This window comes from Triplophysa dalaica, chromosome 11 (assembly GCF_015846415.1).
Source record: "Triplophysa dalaica isolate WHDGS20190420 chromosome 11, ASM1584641v1, whole genome shotgun sequence".
NCBI classification, from domain to species: Eukaryota; Metazoa; Chordata; class Actinopteri; order Cypriniformes; family Nemacheilidae; genus Triplophysa; species Triplophysa dalaica.
The window spans coordinates 21,064,058-21,079,777 of record NC_079552.1 but is presented as its reverse complement, the minus strand read 5'-3'; the positions used below and the strand labels follow the sequence as shown (position 1 = coordinate 21,079,777).

Genomic DNA, 15,720 nt, shown 5'->3' with positions numbered 1-15,720 from the left:
TTAAATAATGAATTTGATGCATTATGAAACTGACTCAATTTGGAGGCAAAGGAACAGATTTCTTATAATATACATTCCGCTCTGGTTTCTACCTCTGTTCTCTTTTTTATGAGACATTTTAGGACCAAATTAACTTGACCATTATAGCATTCTTTAAAGGCTCATAAAAATCAACGATTTCATGTCATTTTAGTTGATGGCTTGATCTGCATTTGCATGTATATTTAGGGATTTTCATGTTTAGTTTTTAGTTTCACTATGTACAATTAAAGCATATTTAAAGTCAGGTCCTTGCTGATTTCTGGTTCTGTTAAAGGAGTGGTTCACTTTAAAATAGCCTCCATTGACTTGCCATAGTAGGAAAACAAATTACTATGGAATTATAATTGTCAAGGGGGCTTATTTTGAAGTGAACTACTTCTTTAATATCTGCTCTGTCGCTGGTCAGAAAACATGCCTGAAGATCTGGTGATGTTTTACTTGAAACTTCAAATTGGCTGCAAGCTTTAGTTCGTAGTCTGCACTTGGTGTAATGAAACCCAACGTCAATCAATTCATTCAGCTTCTGTTAATGACCTCCATAATATATGAAATCAAGCCTCCACCTACCTACGCACCTGGGCAGGGCCGCGCTCCACACCCTCCGCCCTCCGCCCAAGCAGGTGATCTTACTCTCGCCCTCCAGACGGTAGCCAGAGAAACAGGAAAAGACCAGTGAGTCGCCCACTCCGAACTGAAAGCCCACCCTCCTGCTGTACGCCGGCACTCCCGGATCCTCGCACGGCTCCAGGCTGTACTCTGCAACACAAAGCCATAATAACTCCTGAACCTCCAGACTGCTTAGCAAAGCAAGGTTAGAGTAAGCAGCCATGACAAGCATGCCTTCCGGCAACTCATAATGAACAGAATGAGCGATGCCCCCACCAGAAAAGGTGATATTGAAGCCCTCGTACGACATGGAGAAGTCGGAGACGAAGCGGAGCTGGACGCTGAAGTTGCCGAACAGGCCGGCTTTGATGGTAGGAGGCAGCACGGAGCCCGTGAGCCTGGCCACCGGCTCGGTGAAGCTGCCGTCCTCGGTAATGAGCAAGTAATCGTGTGAGTCTTCCAGGTGGAACGTGTGGAAGAGGAGCTGCACCCCTGGGGAGTTTCAGATGAGATTAGGCTCGTCAGTCACACGGCAAAATCTGCCTTTCAACCCCACAACCCACCAAGAAGATTGGGAGGGAACGTAATACTGATCGAAAAAGAATCGCGTTCGCCCGACATGCTGCCTGAGCAATAAAATGTAGAGAAATGTGAAACGTATCTTAAGTCAAATTCTTTGGAGTCAAATTCCAAAGAGCCAAGAAAAGAGCCTCTTGGGCAAAATCAATGCATGTCAAATTGTTATCAGTTTCTCAACTTCTTGCAACAGTTAACCGTGCTCTTTGTCTTACCTTTGCCATGAGACACTTCTATCGTCCACGTGCAGTTTAAGGAGTTTGGGTAGAAATCTGGGAAACCAGGGGAGAGAACCGTGCCGGTTTTTCCGTAGATATAGCCCCCACACAAACCTGGAAAAACGATAAGAAATATTAATGCTTGATTAGCCCTAATGTTGCTTTAATTGATTTTTAGGGTTGCTAGGGTGTTTGAGCGGTTGCTATAGGGTCCAAACAGCCAATATTCGCACATCTTTTGTATGTAGTTCTACAAATATATAACATGGAAATGATAACACTCCAATAACTAGCAATGATATTTTTTAAGATCATCAAAAAGAAACTGTAACAAGTCGGATAATATTCTGACTGCCGGTTTTGCTTGTAGCACCAGAGCCCTACGACAGAAATAACAAAAGAAAATGTGAATGTGTCCTTGAGCCATCGTCACTTTTCTGTTTATATAAAGAATAAATCATACTGGGACGGGCTGTAACAGGGCACGGTCATCATTATGTTTTGAGCCTCAGCATTTTGTCCTTAAACGGCCCATTAAATGTCTACATCAGAAGAAAAAGTCTGGCTTATTGAATTTAGAATGAGACATTTCCCCCAAAATAGCGCCGTATTTTATAAGCTAAACCAAATGATCCATACAGCAAACTGCTAGGGACCATTCTGCATTTGTAATGCTCATGAAAAGCGATTTTACCATGTGTGAGGGGTGTTTTTAGCACATTGCAATACAGAGCACATAAAAAAACTAAATTGACAGTAAGAAGTGGCGTTTTATTGAAATTGTTTTTCATTTGAAAAACACAAGAGTTAACAAACAGTTTTGCTATGCTGTTTGTTTCATGAGTTTATTGGGGATGTCAGATAAAAACATTTTTATTTATCCCAATACCACAATTAGGGGTAAATTAATTGGTCCCCATTCACTTCTATTGTAAACCAATCCAAATCAATGGGGTCCAACGTTTTTTGTTTACCAACATTCTTCAAAATGTCTTTTGTGTTTTGCTCAAGAAAGAAAGTCACACATTACTCAAAGCCTTTATGTACAGTATAATGCAGTTATTAAAGGGTATGACACATTATAATTGTTCACAATGTGTTTTGCAATACATTAAATGTTGTTGTAACGAATTATAAAATTATAATGTAAAGTGATACAATGAATTCATGAGTGTTATAATGTATAAAATTTAGTTACAATTATTTATGAGACATTACAATGAATTATAAGGTGCATTACACGGCAGAACACATTAAGAGTGTTTACTGGCATTTCACAGTAGCTTCAATCACAGCTTATATTAAAACATGAGTCTGACAGCAGGGAAATGTGTAATCTTCCAGTGAACATGTATTTACATTTTAAGCAAACAAGCAGGGAGTATGTGTCATATTTCTAATGAAGGTCAAGGTGTGATGACAGCCCATCAGACAGAATCAAAGTCTATTAGAGGAAACATACACAGCTGATAACACGCAGAAGAGGACATTGGGAATTCTGCTGCGCACAGACCAAAGCTTGATTGCTCTTACTGGAAAACCTTTTTGTTTACTTTAATCCCTGTAATCGGCAAACAAGTTAGATAAACAGCTTTCTGGCTCATTCTCCTGTAGGTACTTTTCTCTATCTGGCCAAATACTCTTTGTGGCTGCCTGCCATTATTATTTGTTCCTGCTTTCCTGTCCTTTTCTCTTTTAAGGCTATCTATGAAGCGACCTGTGCTAGTCACCTCTCATCCAATCTAAAATTTATGAAGTCTGATGTCAGCGGAGTGTTAAGAATGCTTATACTTTCTCCCTGATAAAAAGTGATGCAGATGCGGCGGTGTTAGGCTAGCTGCTTTTAAACTTAGTTTGCCAAACTATAAGCTAACCATAATTTCAAGACCCGATAAAGTTCACCAAAGTTTTGGAGTGAAAATACAACTTGAAATGGATTATTTTAAGAACCTAGGATTCTTCAATAGCAAGACTGCAAAGAACGCTTTATAGTGCTTTTTTACGAGTGTATCGTACCATGTACAGTACGATGTAGATACTTAACGGTTTATGTGACATAACTACAGGCTATTTAAAAAAGGGAAAATTTCAAGAGAAAATAGGTCATCACAAAAGGAAACTGTGCTCATCAAGGGATTTTATGAGGTGTTAAAAGTACTCCTAATTCAGTCAAAGTACCTTTGAAAAAGTAAGCTAATAACAAAGTAAGGAAGTTCATTGTGTTTTTACAGGAACAAAAATCGTGACTCAAATTAGAATAACTGACTAAGTTTTGTTAACTTTTTGTTGTGCTATACCAGACGTGCAGCACTTGTCCTGAAAAGCGAAACTAAAGCAATTTGATCATCCCTGGTGGCTGGGTGCAGTATAGGCAACAAACCGCACACTCTCCAAGTAAAAGAACAAAAGGCCAAACTAAAAAATCCAATTGTATTTAAAAAATATTTTTATGACCGGGGCCGTGATACCGAAGCTCCACCTTGGCTCCCATATGGCTCCACCTTGGCTCCACCTCTGGCCCCAAATGAGATCATTGGTTCAATATGTCAATGGCCACAACCAGGAAGTTTTAACGTACAGTAAATGCCGCCTGTTTTGTAGTCTATGTGCTATGTGCTATGTATGCTATTGTAAAATTAGATTGCTATTGTCTTACTATTAAAGAAATGTTGTTAATGTAGCAGCATTACTTCACAACACCGTTAGGCTGTTTATTTTGTACAGACTGAAAGTGGAATTAAACAAGCAGGTTTACCATCACAGCTGGGCAGCGCGTGGTTCCACTGATGGCTCCTCTCACACACAATGGGCTCCTCATCGCTCAGAGTGTAACCCTGATTGCAGCTGAACGTCACCCTTGAGCCGATGGCAAAATTATTCCCGTGCCTCTTCCCATTCACCGGGATCCCAGGATCTAAACAGGAATCTGTTTCCATCATAACGCCTGTAAGAATGAACGTAAAAAAAAACACATTTCAACCCCTGAGTTAGAATTGAAAGGAGGATGCTTTGAAAGCAGTTTATACAGTATAAATCAGCAGAGGGCCGTTCCCCTGAGGTGGTCTTTTACTCTTTTTGTGCCTTCTAACCCATACATTTATATTTCCACTAAACTGTTTTGTAGTTCGAATACAGTTCGAAAATGTCGTCAGCGCTTTTTACCACAGTCAATCCCCTTTGTGTCTGACATGTGAGGGATATTTCAAGCTGTCACTTTCACAAGCATTCACAATTATATGCTCACTTACAGGCCTACAATAGCCATCTAAAAGAGATGAAAACAGTAACACTTTAACATAAATGAGTTTCCACTGAGGTGTCAGGTTTACGGCTGTGATATCAGAGGTAATTTATTGAGAATCAGGAGTATCAGTAGAGAACCAACTCAACTTTTTCAAGCAGCCATTCCTCAATTTGCTGTCTCTGTTTCATAAACAACCGGAGACTATTTGCTGGTTTTTGTAAACAATTGTATTAGACAATTACAACTTACAAAATACAAGAGTAAGTAGAAATATGTTACATCTCTAAAAATCAATACATAATAAAATGTATCAAAATAGAAGGGCCTAGAATAGAGACTTGAGCCTGCATTTTCTTTTTACATGTAAGTGAGGGGCAGTGTACAGTGCATGTGATGCAAATTTCGTCAATAGAATAGTATGTTCATACTGTACACACACCGCCGGATTTCTGTAACCAGTCCGCACACGCACATTACATTTTTTTGCAGTAAATAATTTACATTCCTGTATATGCGTACGAATGAAGTATACTTTGCAAGGCTGTGCATTCGACTGTGTGCGTACATGATCCTTTAAAGTGAACAATACTTTTGGCAATAATAATTCTAGCATGTAGAGCGAATGGCCTGTAATAAGCAGCAAAGAACAAGAAATACAATCTATTCAGTTTTATATCATACGTAACATATAAGGGCCACACATCACCGTTTTATTTGTGTTCTTTAATCAGGCACGTAGACTACTGTAATAGAAGGTCGTCTGGGTAAGGTGCCTTAAGTGATTCAAGTTAGCCGTTTAGTTTTGTTTATGGCAGAACAGTTCAAATTGCTATCTTGATAATTAGAGCATCTCTGAAATGACTTTGGTTTCTTGATGCAAATTTATGTTTACAGGTCAAAGCCCCTCCCCTATGTGGTGCCTTCAAAGTTAGCAAAACAGGGTGATACACTGACAAAAGCAAAGTATTTTTGCAGGATTTTGAATTGATTACACTTAATAAAATGCTAATCAATCAAAACTCTGCTAATTTATTACATTGGACACTAAATAATCATTTTGGGGTAAACTACATATATGTAGTTAACGTTGAAAAACATGTTTCATGAGAGAAATCACAACTTTCGCAACTGATAGGATTCATTTTACAGAAGTATCATTAACATTTCAAGATCATTTCTATGTTACCCACAAATTGTGACTGACTGTCATATAGCGAGTCAATGTCAGGGCCCTCATATAACTGGCTTATGCAAGTGCCCACGATATAAGTTAAACATCATGTTTTATCCAATGATACTACATGCGAGGTTGCATCTCTGCTCAGATTCAAATGAATGCATTTGCTCTTAACAACCTGATGGGTTTTGGATAGGTGGGAAGGTCTGAACATACAGGAAAGAGAATGTTGCCATGTATTTAGCAGTGGGGTGCTTTGCAACAAAACCAGTCATTATTATTTCAAAATAAACGTGTATAATTTTACAGGTACATTTTACTACATGTAAAAAATGAAAAAACATGTGCAGCTCTTATGAGCCGGAGAAAATCTCACAATTTCCTGCGCAAATTAGGCTGTGCTAACAAGCTGACGATAACCACAAGTGTTCGCATTAAAACCCATTTTTAACAATAATGATTCTTCTCTCTGTATAGCCTAAACACTTCTCGTGTGAGTGGGACATTAAAGTTTAATAGCACTCTGCAGTTTATAAAACACCGTTGAGCTAATCTTTCCACCGCCTACCATATTCAAAAAGAAAACCAACTTTATTTCAAGCCCGATGTGATGTTTCACAAGGGGTTCCACGCATCCTCTCTACAATTTTCTCTTGATATTGGTATCGATCGTGTACAATCGTGTACAATGGTCGATGACTGTGTCTCACGATCATTTTACTTGAACTAGGAAATCATGTGACCGTAACTGACTAAAAGAGTCATAAAGCGTTGAGCGGGTGAAATTTGCACAGGATTGCAAAACCACCCGTCATGAATGGCGAAAACCCACCAACTGATCAACGGACTTACTTTCGTAACGGATCTGAAAGCCTTCGCTAGAGCGGCTGTTGTCGGTGGTGAAGAGCAGGTACATGTAATTGCCGGTACTGATGAGAAAGTGTGGCGCCTGGGTGCCGTGGTACTCGCCGATGAGTGGAGACGAGCTGGAGGGCCCGTCCCGAATCTCCAGCGTGTCGTAATTAACCTCCGTCTGAAACCTGCGCGGAAATCGGAGAGAGTAGAACATCTGCTTATGACCGAGGTCTTTGGCACAATGACTCTAATGAGAGAGATTAAACGGAGAGGTTAACTGCAGCACAGACTGAGGCTAGACTTACCGGGACCGTTGTGGTTGTCTGAATACGGCAACATGCTGTAACCCCGCCACCAAAAAATAGAATCAATACCTGTCAAATGAGATCTTGATGGCATGATCCTTTCTCGCCTCAATCACCCATTCGCAGTTGAGGGAGTCTTTGTAGTATCCAGGCCAGCCAGGGGATAGCAAAACCCCCACCGGGGCCGTAAGACGTCCGCCACACGGAGCTGGTGAAGGAAGATCACGAAACATTAGATCCCAATCCCAGAAGCACCCTGGACAAAGGTCAAAAGTGCTCACCTTCACAACGAGGGACGGCCGCGTTCCACACCACGTTCCCGTCCTGGATGACGCAGGTGATGGATTGGGATCCGTGGGTTTTGATGAAGCCCTCATCACACGTGAACAGAACCGAGCTGCCCAATAAGAAGTGCTCCCCGAAGCGCTGGCCGTTGATGGGAATGCCGGGGTCGTGACACTCGTTCTGACCAAACGCTGCAGATGTAAAGTTCAATCAGTGCTGAAGCATGTGCTGTAATACCTAACAAAGGAGATCCTGTCTGTTCTTTTGCCGTGAAAAGATACGAGAACTTAACCTGCAATTACACAACCTAAGCCTTAATTTACAGTCCTATAATTATCTTCGGTTTAATTAATTACTATCTCAACTCATTTTACCCAGAATGCAATGCTAATTTGCAGATTTTCAAGCCCTGACTTAATATAAACGGTGCTGTGGTGATATATCTGAATACAACTAAAACGTAACTCTTGACACATTTGAATCCGTTATTTGATGTAGCCGTTTATCTGTAAATGTTATCACCACTTTGAATGAAACTAAAGCAACATATAGGATTTTATTTCTAGGATGTATGTAATAAAAAAGTCATACAATTTTATATTATACTACGTACTAGTTTGAATTACATAAATATCATTGATTATATGGCTCACATGCACACATACAACATATGATAGAAAACGAACTTTACAGATTTATAGCCTGATTTGTCATTTATTGGACATATTTCATTTCTCAACCCCAATACAGCCTACTTCAGCAAGTTCTTTGTACGCTGACTTGACATGAGAGTGAATATATTACATTGTTTTGTGTGAACTATCCCTTTTATATTTGAATGCATCCAGAAAAAGCCACAGCTGACAAAGAAATCCAAAATCCTGAAGATCATCCAAAACCAGCTCAAAACAAAGCGATGGTTAGCCTCTCCACAGACAAACAGCAGAATGACATTTCCCTGTGAGATTGTGTTAGATTTACACTACATCCCTTGTTTTTACAGTACACCCCCTTCTTCTTCCCTGCCACGCGTTGGTTTGAGACGACACGCTCAAGACGGCACAAAACTTTTTGTCAAATCTGTTTTCCCTTAACACTGCTCTGTAAGACAGCTCGCACACGTGTCGCGCACATGCATCACAGCTGTCAGCACGGAAGCTTCAATTATTCAATACGGGCATTCGCGCAAGCACAGGATCCTGCCAAAGCTATTTTAGTGCTTTGGATTGGTGGACGCGTCTGTCGTCGAGGCCCTGTGGAAGCGTGATGGCTAATGCATGGAGACCTCGCGGCCAGGGCTTAGGGCATGTACGCGACTCTGGCCCGTTCCCCATTGACAGGCTCATTGTTCTCACAGCCCTGCCTGACAGCTTCTCCAGTGCCACTTTGGGAAACATGTCCGCTGCTTTCTGAGACGGTGACACACCATTACTGAGGCAGGACTGTTGAGATATCAAACCGCAGCGTTCACTGACATCGGCAGAAACTATCGCCTCTCCCGCCCGTCCATTTTGTTTTTTATAAACCCACGCAACATGCCAGCTTGTATCCAATAAGGCAGGGGCTAGTAATCAATTTACCCAAAATTTCACAATTTCAGGTAAAATTAAGTAGCTACAGTTCAAATTAAAGGGATAGTTCACGCAAAAATGGAAATGTTAACCATTTTCACCATTTACATTACCCGCAGGTTGTTCCAGATCTCATCCCCCTTTAACTCCTAAGGTAATTATTTTCCCTACTGTGGCAGTAAATGGGGTTGAGATCTGTTTGGTGAATGACATTCATACACATATCAAAACCAAGACATTTATACAGGTTTGGAAAAATCTGAGGTTGGTGATAACAGAAATTTAGATTTTGGTATAACTGTACCTTTAAGGGGATTTATTGACTTTATAACTGCTGTCTGTGGTATCCAGGAACACCATTGCCGTTCATAACACAAGGTAAGAATAAGATAAACAGTAAACTAAAATATTTGACACATCAAAATATCTTTAAGGAATTCCTATGATTGGACTTTTTTGCATCCAGTATGTTTTGAATGGGTGTGTCTGTTTAGCATTAAATACCACTAGTTTTGTGTTAATGTACCAGGCATCTTAAAAAATGCGACAATACCATGTATTATTAATTTAAGTTTATATAAATATCATATGTTTTCGCTTTTCTATTAGGCCTGCTTCATTTTTACTCTATTTCCATTTTTCTCCTTTCTGGCCATTCAATTTTTTTTAAAGCTAATCATTGTAAAATAGTAAAAAGCACTGTAGAAATAAATTTGAATTGAACCGAATTAAGACAACGCCAGTTCTTCAGCTTTATTCACCACCAAGGTCTTATATACAAAGAAGGCATGTGATGCTTGCTTTGGATTCTGCTGAAAGGCGACATCTCAAAATGGGTTTTGTGTTGAGCACAAGTTTTGGAGCAGAGCTGTGGCAGACTGGTATTATCAAATTTTGCACAATGCAATGAAAATACTAAATGCCATTTTTTGTTTCAAAGACAATCTGATCTCAATGGAAATTATATCTTGTCAATGTCATCATACTTAAACCTAAAAATGAATTGAAAAATCGAAAAAGGCAGATGTCTCGCATGACTACGGACTACCTTTAAATTGCCGGACAAAAGAAATCCAAAGCCGTTTGCAGATTCCCATGAAAGTTGCAGTGAAGGTCAAAATGCCCTTTTAAGTGGTGAAAATATGTAAAAATTACATTTTTCAGAATAGAGATAGGCCTAATAAAAGGTGCTGTGAATTCACCGCAATATTCTCTACCTTGAATATTATAAATGGACCTATTCGGCTACAAAGATATCACTCTGAGTTACGGGGAATAATGCATGAATTTAACTGCACCTGAGAGAAAGTGATTTACTCAAATGACTGCGTGTTTCTCACACTGAAAGATATCACTTCTAAATATAAATACAAATCATCTTTCACACTGTGCAATGCATCATTAGGATAAAGGGTAGATTGAAGGTGAAGTGTGTCATTTTATTTGACAATAAACTGCTCTCTATTATCTTTGCTTAATACGCAGAGACATCTGTAAATAATTTTTAGGTACATTTCCAAAAAGTGGAAACACCGTAGTGACATCAAACCATTGTGTGAGCACCCCGACATGGCAACATCAACTCAACCGAGGGAGTGACATTGGGGTTAGGTCGATCTGTTTGACCACCTTCCTATAAGAAAGAACCAAAAAATTGAAAAAGCGCATTTACTTGTGTAGGTGATATTAAATCCTTTCCCGGTGTTGGAGTGGTCAGATTGGAACTCCAGGCGCATAATATGTCCATTACTAGCGATCTGTGACGGCACATCCTTGCCGGAGAACGTCCCAAACGTGGTGGGTTCCGGCATCCCATCGTCTTTGACAATGAGATAGTCAAACTGAGGCTCGAGCTCAAAGTCGCTGAAAATGAGATGGATCCGACTGCCCAGCTCGGCTATAATGAGCCACACGCAGTTCATGTTGTTTCCGTATTCCTCCGGGTAGTTGGGCGAGAGGATGGTGCCTGACGGGGTGGTGAAATTGAAGAAGCAGGAGACTGCGGAGATGAAGACAAATATTTATAATTCCATTACAAAGGTTACCATATTTATTTTCATTCACAATGTCTTCGTTATCACACATCCATTAAGGGCCCGTCATGCTGGTATTTTTCCTCCAAAAACTCATGAGAGGGGGGAGGGTTCATGCAGGCTGTGACAATGAAGAGCGCGGTGCAGAAACGATAATGCGTCAAGCACCTGGCTCATTGTCGAGAAATACAAAATGACAGCAAAACAAAGTCATTTGTTCGAGAGGTTTTCATTTGAACAACAGAACGTGTTGATGAGGTACCGCCAAGAAAAATACCTTAAAGGACCCAGTCTTTGGCTGTTTTAGAGGCTTTGATTATGTTTATTTGGTGTTTAACAATGGATTTTCATGTTTCTAATTAAAAAAAACACTTTATATTAAACATATTTCAAGTCTATTGTTCATCGCTTACCCACTTCTACCAAAATGGTCTATGTAAAGTTCCTCCTTCTGAAACGCTCTGATTGGCAGGACTTCAGAGGACGTTTCATAGAAGTGTTCATTTGTAATTGATAAGGTCAGCATAGGTAAATGCGTAAAACAAATCCCTGCTCAATGAAAACAATAGAATCCTGCCTAAAACTCAATAGAAAATGTAACAGATTTAATGGTTTTAATGGTTATAATTGAAATTGTATTGGTTTTAATAGAAACTATCATGGTGTGGTATGTGATGGATCCTGCTGGTTGAATATTGTCTGGGAGATTAATCCTATTGGAATAATGCCTTAAACACACTACAAAGTAGACAAACCAGTAATGCTTTTAATGGACAAAGCTAATGATTCATAATGGTATTTTCATGGAAACCATTAGAATTTCTGATTATTGAAAGCAGGGATATTAGTTTAAAGGGATGTTAGTGCAAATTTTGAACTAACCACAGCACAAATGACGATAACATGATGAAAAAATGTTACTGTGTGAACATATATCCAGATTTTGGTGAATCAGGTGTCTGGACTGCAGTGATGCTGTACACTCCCACCAATGTCTGCCAAACCCTTATCTGAGCTAAGACAACACAGATGAGAACACTATAATTGGAAGCAAATCTTCCTCGCTGTCTGTCACAAGTTCTATAAACAAAAGTATGATGCTCGACCTCTCATACGGCAACTTGGGAATCAATGGAGTGGCATCCGGCTTCATATCCACCCCATCTCCATGTCACGTTTTTCACAGAAGCGATGCATAAATCATTCTTAATAATAATTCTAAGCATTCTTTAAAAAACAAAGTCTTACAGACGCAGCTGGGTTTGTTTCCAGACCACTGGTTATTTTGCTGGCACGATATCGTCCTCTCCCCCACCAATTCAAAAGCAGCCTGACACTCAAAGGTCAGCACATCGCCGTGTAAAAAACGCTCTCCGGTTCGCTTTCCGTATGCAGGGATGCCTGGATCTCCACATCCACCTTTGTCGATCTCTGTGTAGGAAAGAAAACAAGAGTGCATGTTTTATTTAATTTGAACTGTTCTCAGCCAGATTGTTATGGATGAAATGTTTTGGTACACAATCCAACCTCATTCTTGTGTAGTCAGTGGGGTAAAGTAGTTTTTCTTGAGAACTTTCCACATGAAAACACATACTAGCTAATTTATAACCCTTATTTTGATGCAGTCGGGGTCCTGTATTCTTTTGTTTTAATATAGGTGTCATGCAACCTGTCCATTTTGGAATGTGCCCAATTTGGCTAGCTTTTAGAGAGCAACAGATGAATTCAGAGCAAAACACCGCAGAGTTCCACCGGATGCCTGGCCTTTCACTTCAACAACAAAAGATATGACAAGTGTCAATCTAATTTTCTAGCTTTCCCAACAATGCACGATTGTGATTTTTTTGTGGTTTGAACTAAGAAATAAGTTACCTGGGTGCCTTAAACTTTTGAGTTAAATCAACTTAAAAATATTAGTTAACTTAAAGGGATATTTCACACAAAAATGAAAATTCTGTCAGCATTTACTCACCTTCGAGTTGTTCCAAATCTGTATGAATGTCTTTGCTCTGATGAACACAGAGAAAGATATTTGGAAGAACCCTTATAACCAGACAGACTATTTCCCCCCCATTGACTACCATAGTAGGATAAAATACAATGTTAGTCAAAGTGTCCCAGAATGTTTGCTCTCCTACATTCTTTAGAATATCTTCTTTAGTGATCAAAAGAACAAAAAAATAAAAAAGTCTTTTTTCATACTATGGTAGTCAATGGGGGTCGAGATCTGTTTGGTTAAAAGCATTCTTCCAAATTTCTTTCTCTGTGTTCATCAGAACAAATACATTTTTACAGTGTATGGTTAGCTACTGTTTGATAATTTGCAATTAGCATTGTTTTTCCATGCCGTTCACGAGCCACCATCTAACATCCACCGGTTAAATGCAGAAATGATGTCGAGATAAAGTGCAGAAGAGCAGAGGTGTTTGGAAGGGAGGATAAAGCGACAGTGATAAACGAATGACGTTCTGGAAGAGTTGGTTTTTATGTTAACAACTGTGGTGTCAGCTCAGCAGCGAGTGCTTCATTGACCCAGCCGGCCGATAATCTACAGGGGATGAGTTTCCCTCTCGTGGCAGATTCCAGGAACTCTACAAGGTGTTAAGAGTAGTTAAATACCTCTGGAGCTGCCACAGGCGATTAGTTCGAGAACCCACAAGAATAGCGGGCTATCGTGTCAGGACTGCCAACTCATCATGACTAAAGAAGCCGACGCTTCTCACCCGCAACAGCGTTAAATAAAGCGCGGTAAGGCGGTTGGGAAAATGAATGGCTACAGAAATGCTTTGTCAGACGTAAACTTTTGATGTAAGGTTTTTAAAAACAGTTAATATGATTTTAAGCACATTAAGCCAAGTCAATTTCAATACATTTGGCTCTAGAGCAAACTAATCTTTTATGTATTGACAAAAAACTCGAATTTGAGCGAGCCATTGTGCATTGCCAAAACTGCAAAAAGAATGAAACATAACAGCTATAAATGGGAGTGCTGTAATTTTCAGCCTCTGAAATTTCCCATGCGATTCAATGTAAAATTGTCTTTCCCAAGTTAACTTTTGATTGTGTCTTTGGTATTTGCTTTGTACTACTACTTAAAACGAATGTAAAAGTTCTAATGCATCTTATGGCTGAATTTCTTTCAGAATAATATCACATCTCAATATTTAAAAGTATGTATTATAGGGCTATCAACCGATTAATCGTGATTAATAAAAGTTTGTGTTTACGTAATATACGTCTGTGTACTGTGCATATTAACTTTGTAATTACACATACATGCATATATTTAAGAAAAATATACAATATAAAAATTAATGAATGTTTATTTATCATTTAAATTATTGGTAATTTCCCAAATATATGTACATGTATGTGTATGTTTTTGTATTTAGAAATACAAAATTAATATGCACAGTACACAGATATATATTATGTTAAGAAAAAGTTTGATTCCGTGTGAGATTAATCACCTGTGAATGTTTTATGCCTCACCAACAGGTTGGTCAGGAAAATAGGTAATTCAACTAAAAAAATAACGGGTCTTAATTATCATTATAAATATTATTCAGTTATATATTTTAACTAATTGATTAGTTATCAATCCGTGGTACATTTTATTATAATTTTTAATTATAATTTTTATTTTGTTGACACAAACTTTTTGCTGCTGTTACATGTAGAGCATAAAACTAATAAATTCCCATTTTGTGTGACACACAAAAAAACACATGAAGCTTTGTAATGACATGAGACTGTCTGAATAATAAATCAATTTCATTATTCCTGAACAAAATTTTCACTATTCCCACAAAGGCTAGTTCACACTGTCATCACACATTCCAACAAACAATTTGTAGGGATTTTGGATTGATCTACTAGCCTTATTGGTATCTTAAAAAACCAACATGGGCCACAGTAAAAATGACAGTTTTGCTTGGTTTTTCAACATATTAAAATTCCATAGCTTCAGCTTCTGAATGTGTGAAATGTAGGCCTATGCCTGTGTTTTTGGGATGTGTAAAACGGTATTAACTCTTTAGAGAAACGCAAAAGTTAGCGTTGGTTCACGCCGCAAACACCAACCAGTATCAACACTTCACACATCCACTCTCCCTCGGTCAAAAAACCCCACTGGGAACTACCAATAAGATCACGGTTGATGACCACATATTGTTTCTGTCCAGCTTCTGTTCAGGAAAAAAATCTCTGCCAAACTGAAAACTTTTAAATGAATGTGAGAAATTATGTATTTGAGTTTGACATGTACAAGGCCTCAAACAAAATGTCCCACCAGTGAGTCCCGGTGGATGTGTTGTCAAACATGACAACGTGACTAGAAGCACAAGTGTGAAATTGGGTTTACACAAAGTTAATTGGGTTTGTGTCATTGTGCAGGGCTATCCAGACAGTGAGAATTGCTCAATTGTGAGGTTACAGTTCAAAGTGAAGAGCGTCTGGGGAAAAGCTCCATTCTGAGGTATTAAACGGCACACTTTAGAAAAACAAAATGAAGGGTAAAAAAGGAAGACAAGAAGATGATGAGAATACAAACAATGAGTTCATACAACTTATACAATCAGGTCAATTAAATTGAATGTTCTTCGGTGGGTTTTTATTTAAGCAGTATTGATGGACACCGTTGATGCATTTAATCATTTTCCTTTAAATTACTACAGTTGAATAAATGTGGAGTCAGAAAGCCAAGATCACATTGAAAATCCTTAAAGATCTTTTTGAAAAATGTGTTACTTACAGTACATCCTGAATTAAAAAAAGATTTAACATTTTTGTTTCTCACTAAACAAATA

At 38.8% G+C, this 15,720-nt stretch overlaps 1 protein-coding gene across 3 annotated transcripts in view; it reads right to left on the bottom strand.

Moving 5' to 3' along the window:
- The window catches only part of csmd1a (CUB and Sushi multiple domains 1a), a 313,221-nt gene that overhangs the window by 116,720 nt on the left and 180,781 nt on the right, over window positions 1-15,720 (bottom strand). For all 3 annotated transcript variants that reach the window (XM_056760343.1, XM_056760344.1, XM_056760345.1), the window contains exons 13-21: window positions 12,161-12,343; window positions 10,552-10,878; window positions 7,305-7,499; window positions 7,093-7,231; window positions 6,716-6,903; window positions 4,198-4,386; window positions 1,440-1,556; window positions 925-1,140; window positions 610-798 (exon numbers count right to left, since the gene is read on the bottom strand). In XM_056760343.1, the coding sequence (XP_056616321.1) occupies window positions 610-798; window positions 925-1,140; window positions 1,440-1,556; window positions 4,198-4,386; window positions 6,716-6,903; window positions 7,093-7,231; window positions 7,305-7,499; window positions 10,552-10,878; window positions 12,161-12,343 (1,743 nt within the window). The remainder of the gene's footprint in view (window positions 1-609; window positions 799-924; window positions 1,141-1,439; window positions 1,557-4,197; window positions 4,387-6,715; window positions 6,904-7,092; window positions 7,232-7,304; window positions 7,500-10,551; window positions 10,879-12,160; window positions 12,344-15,720) is intronic.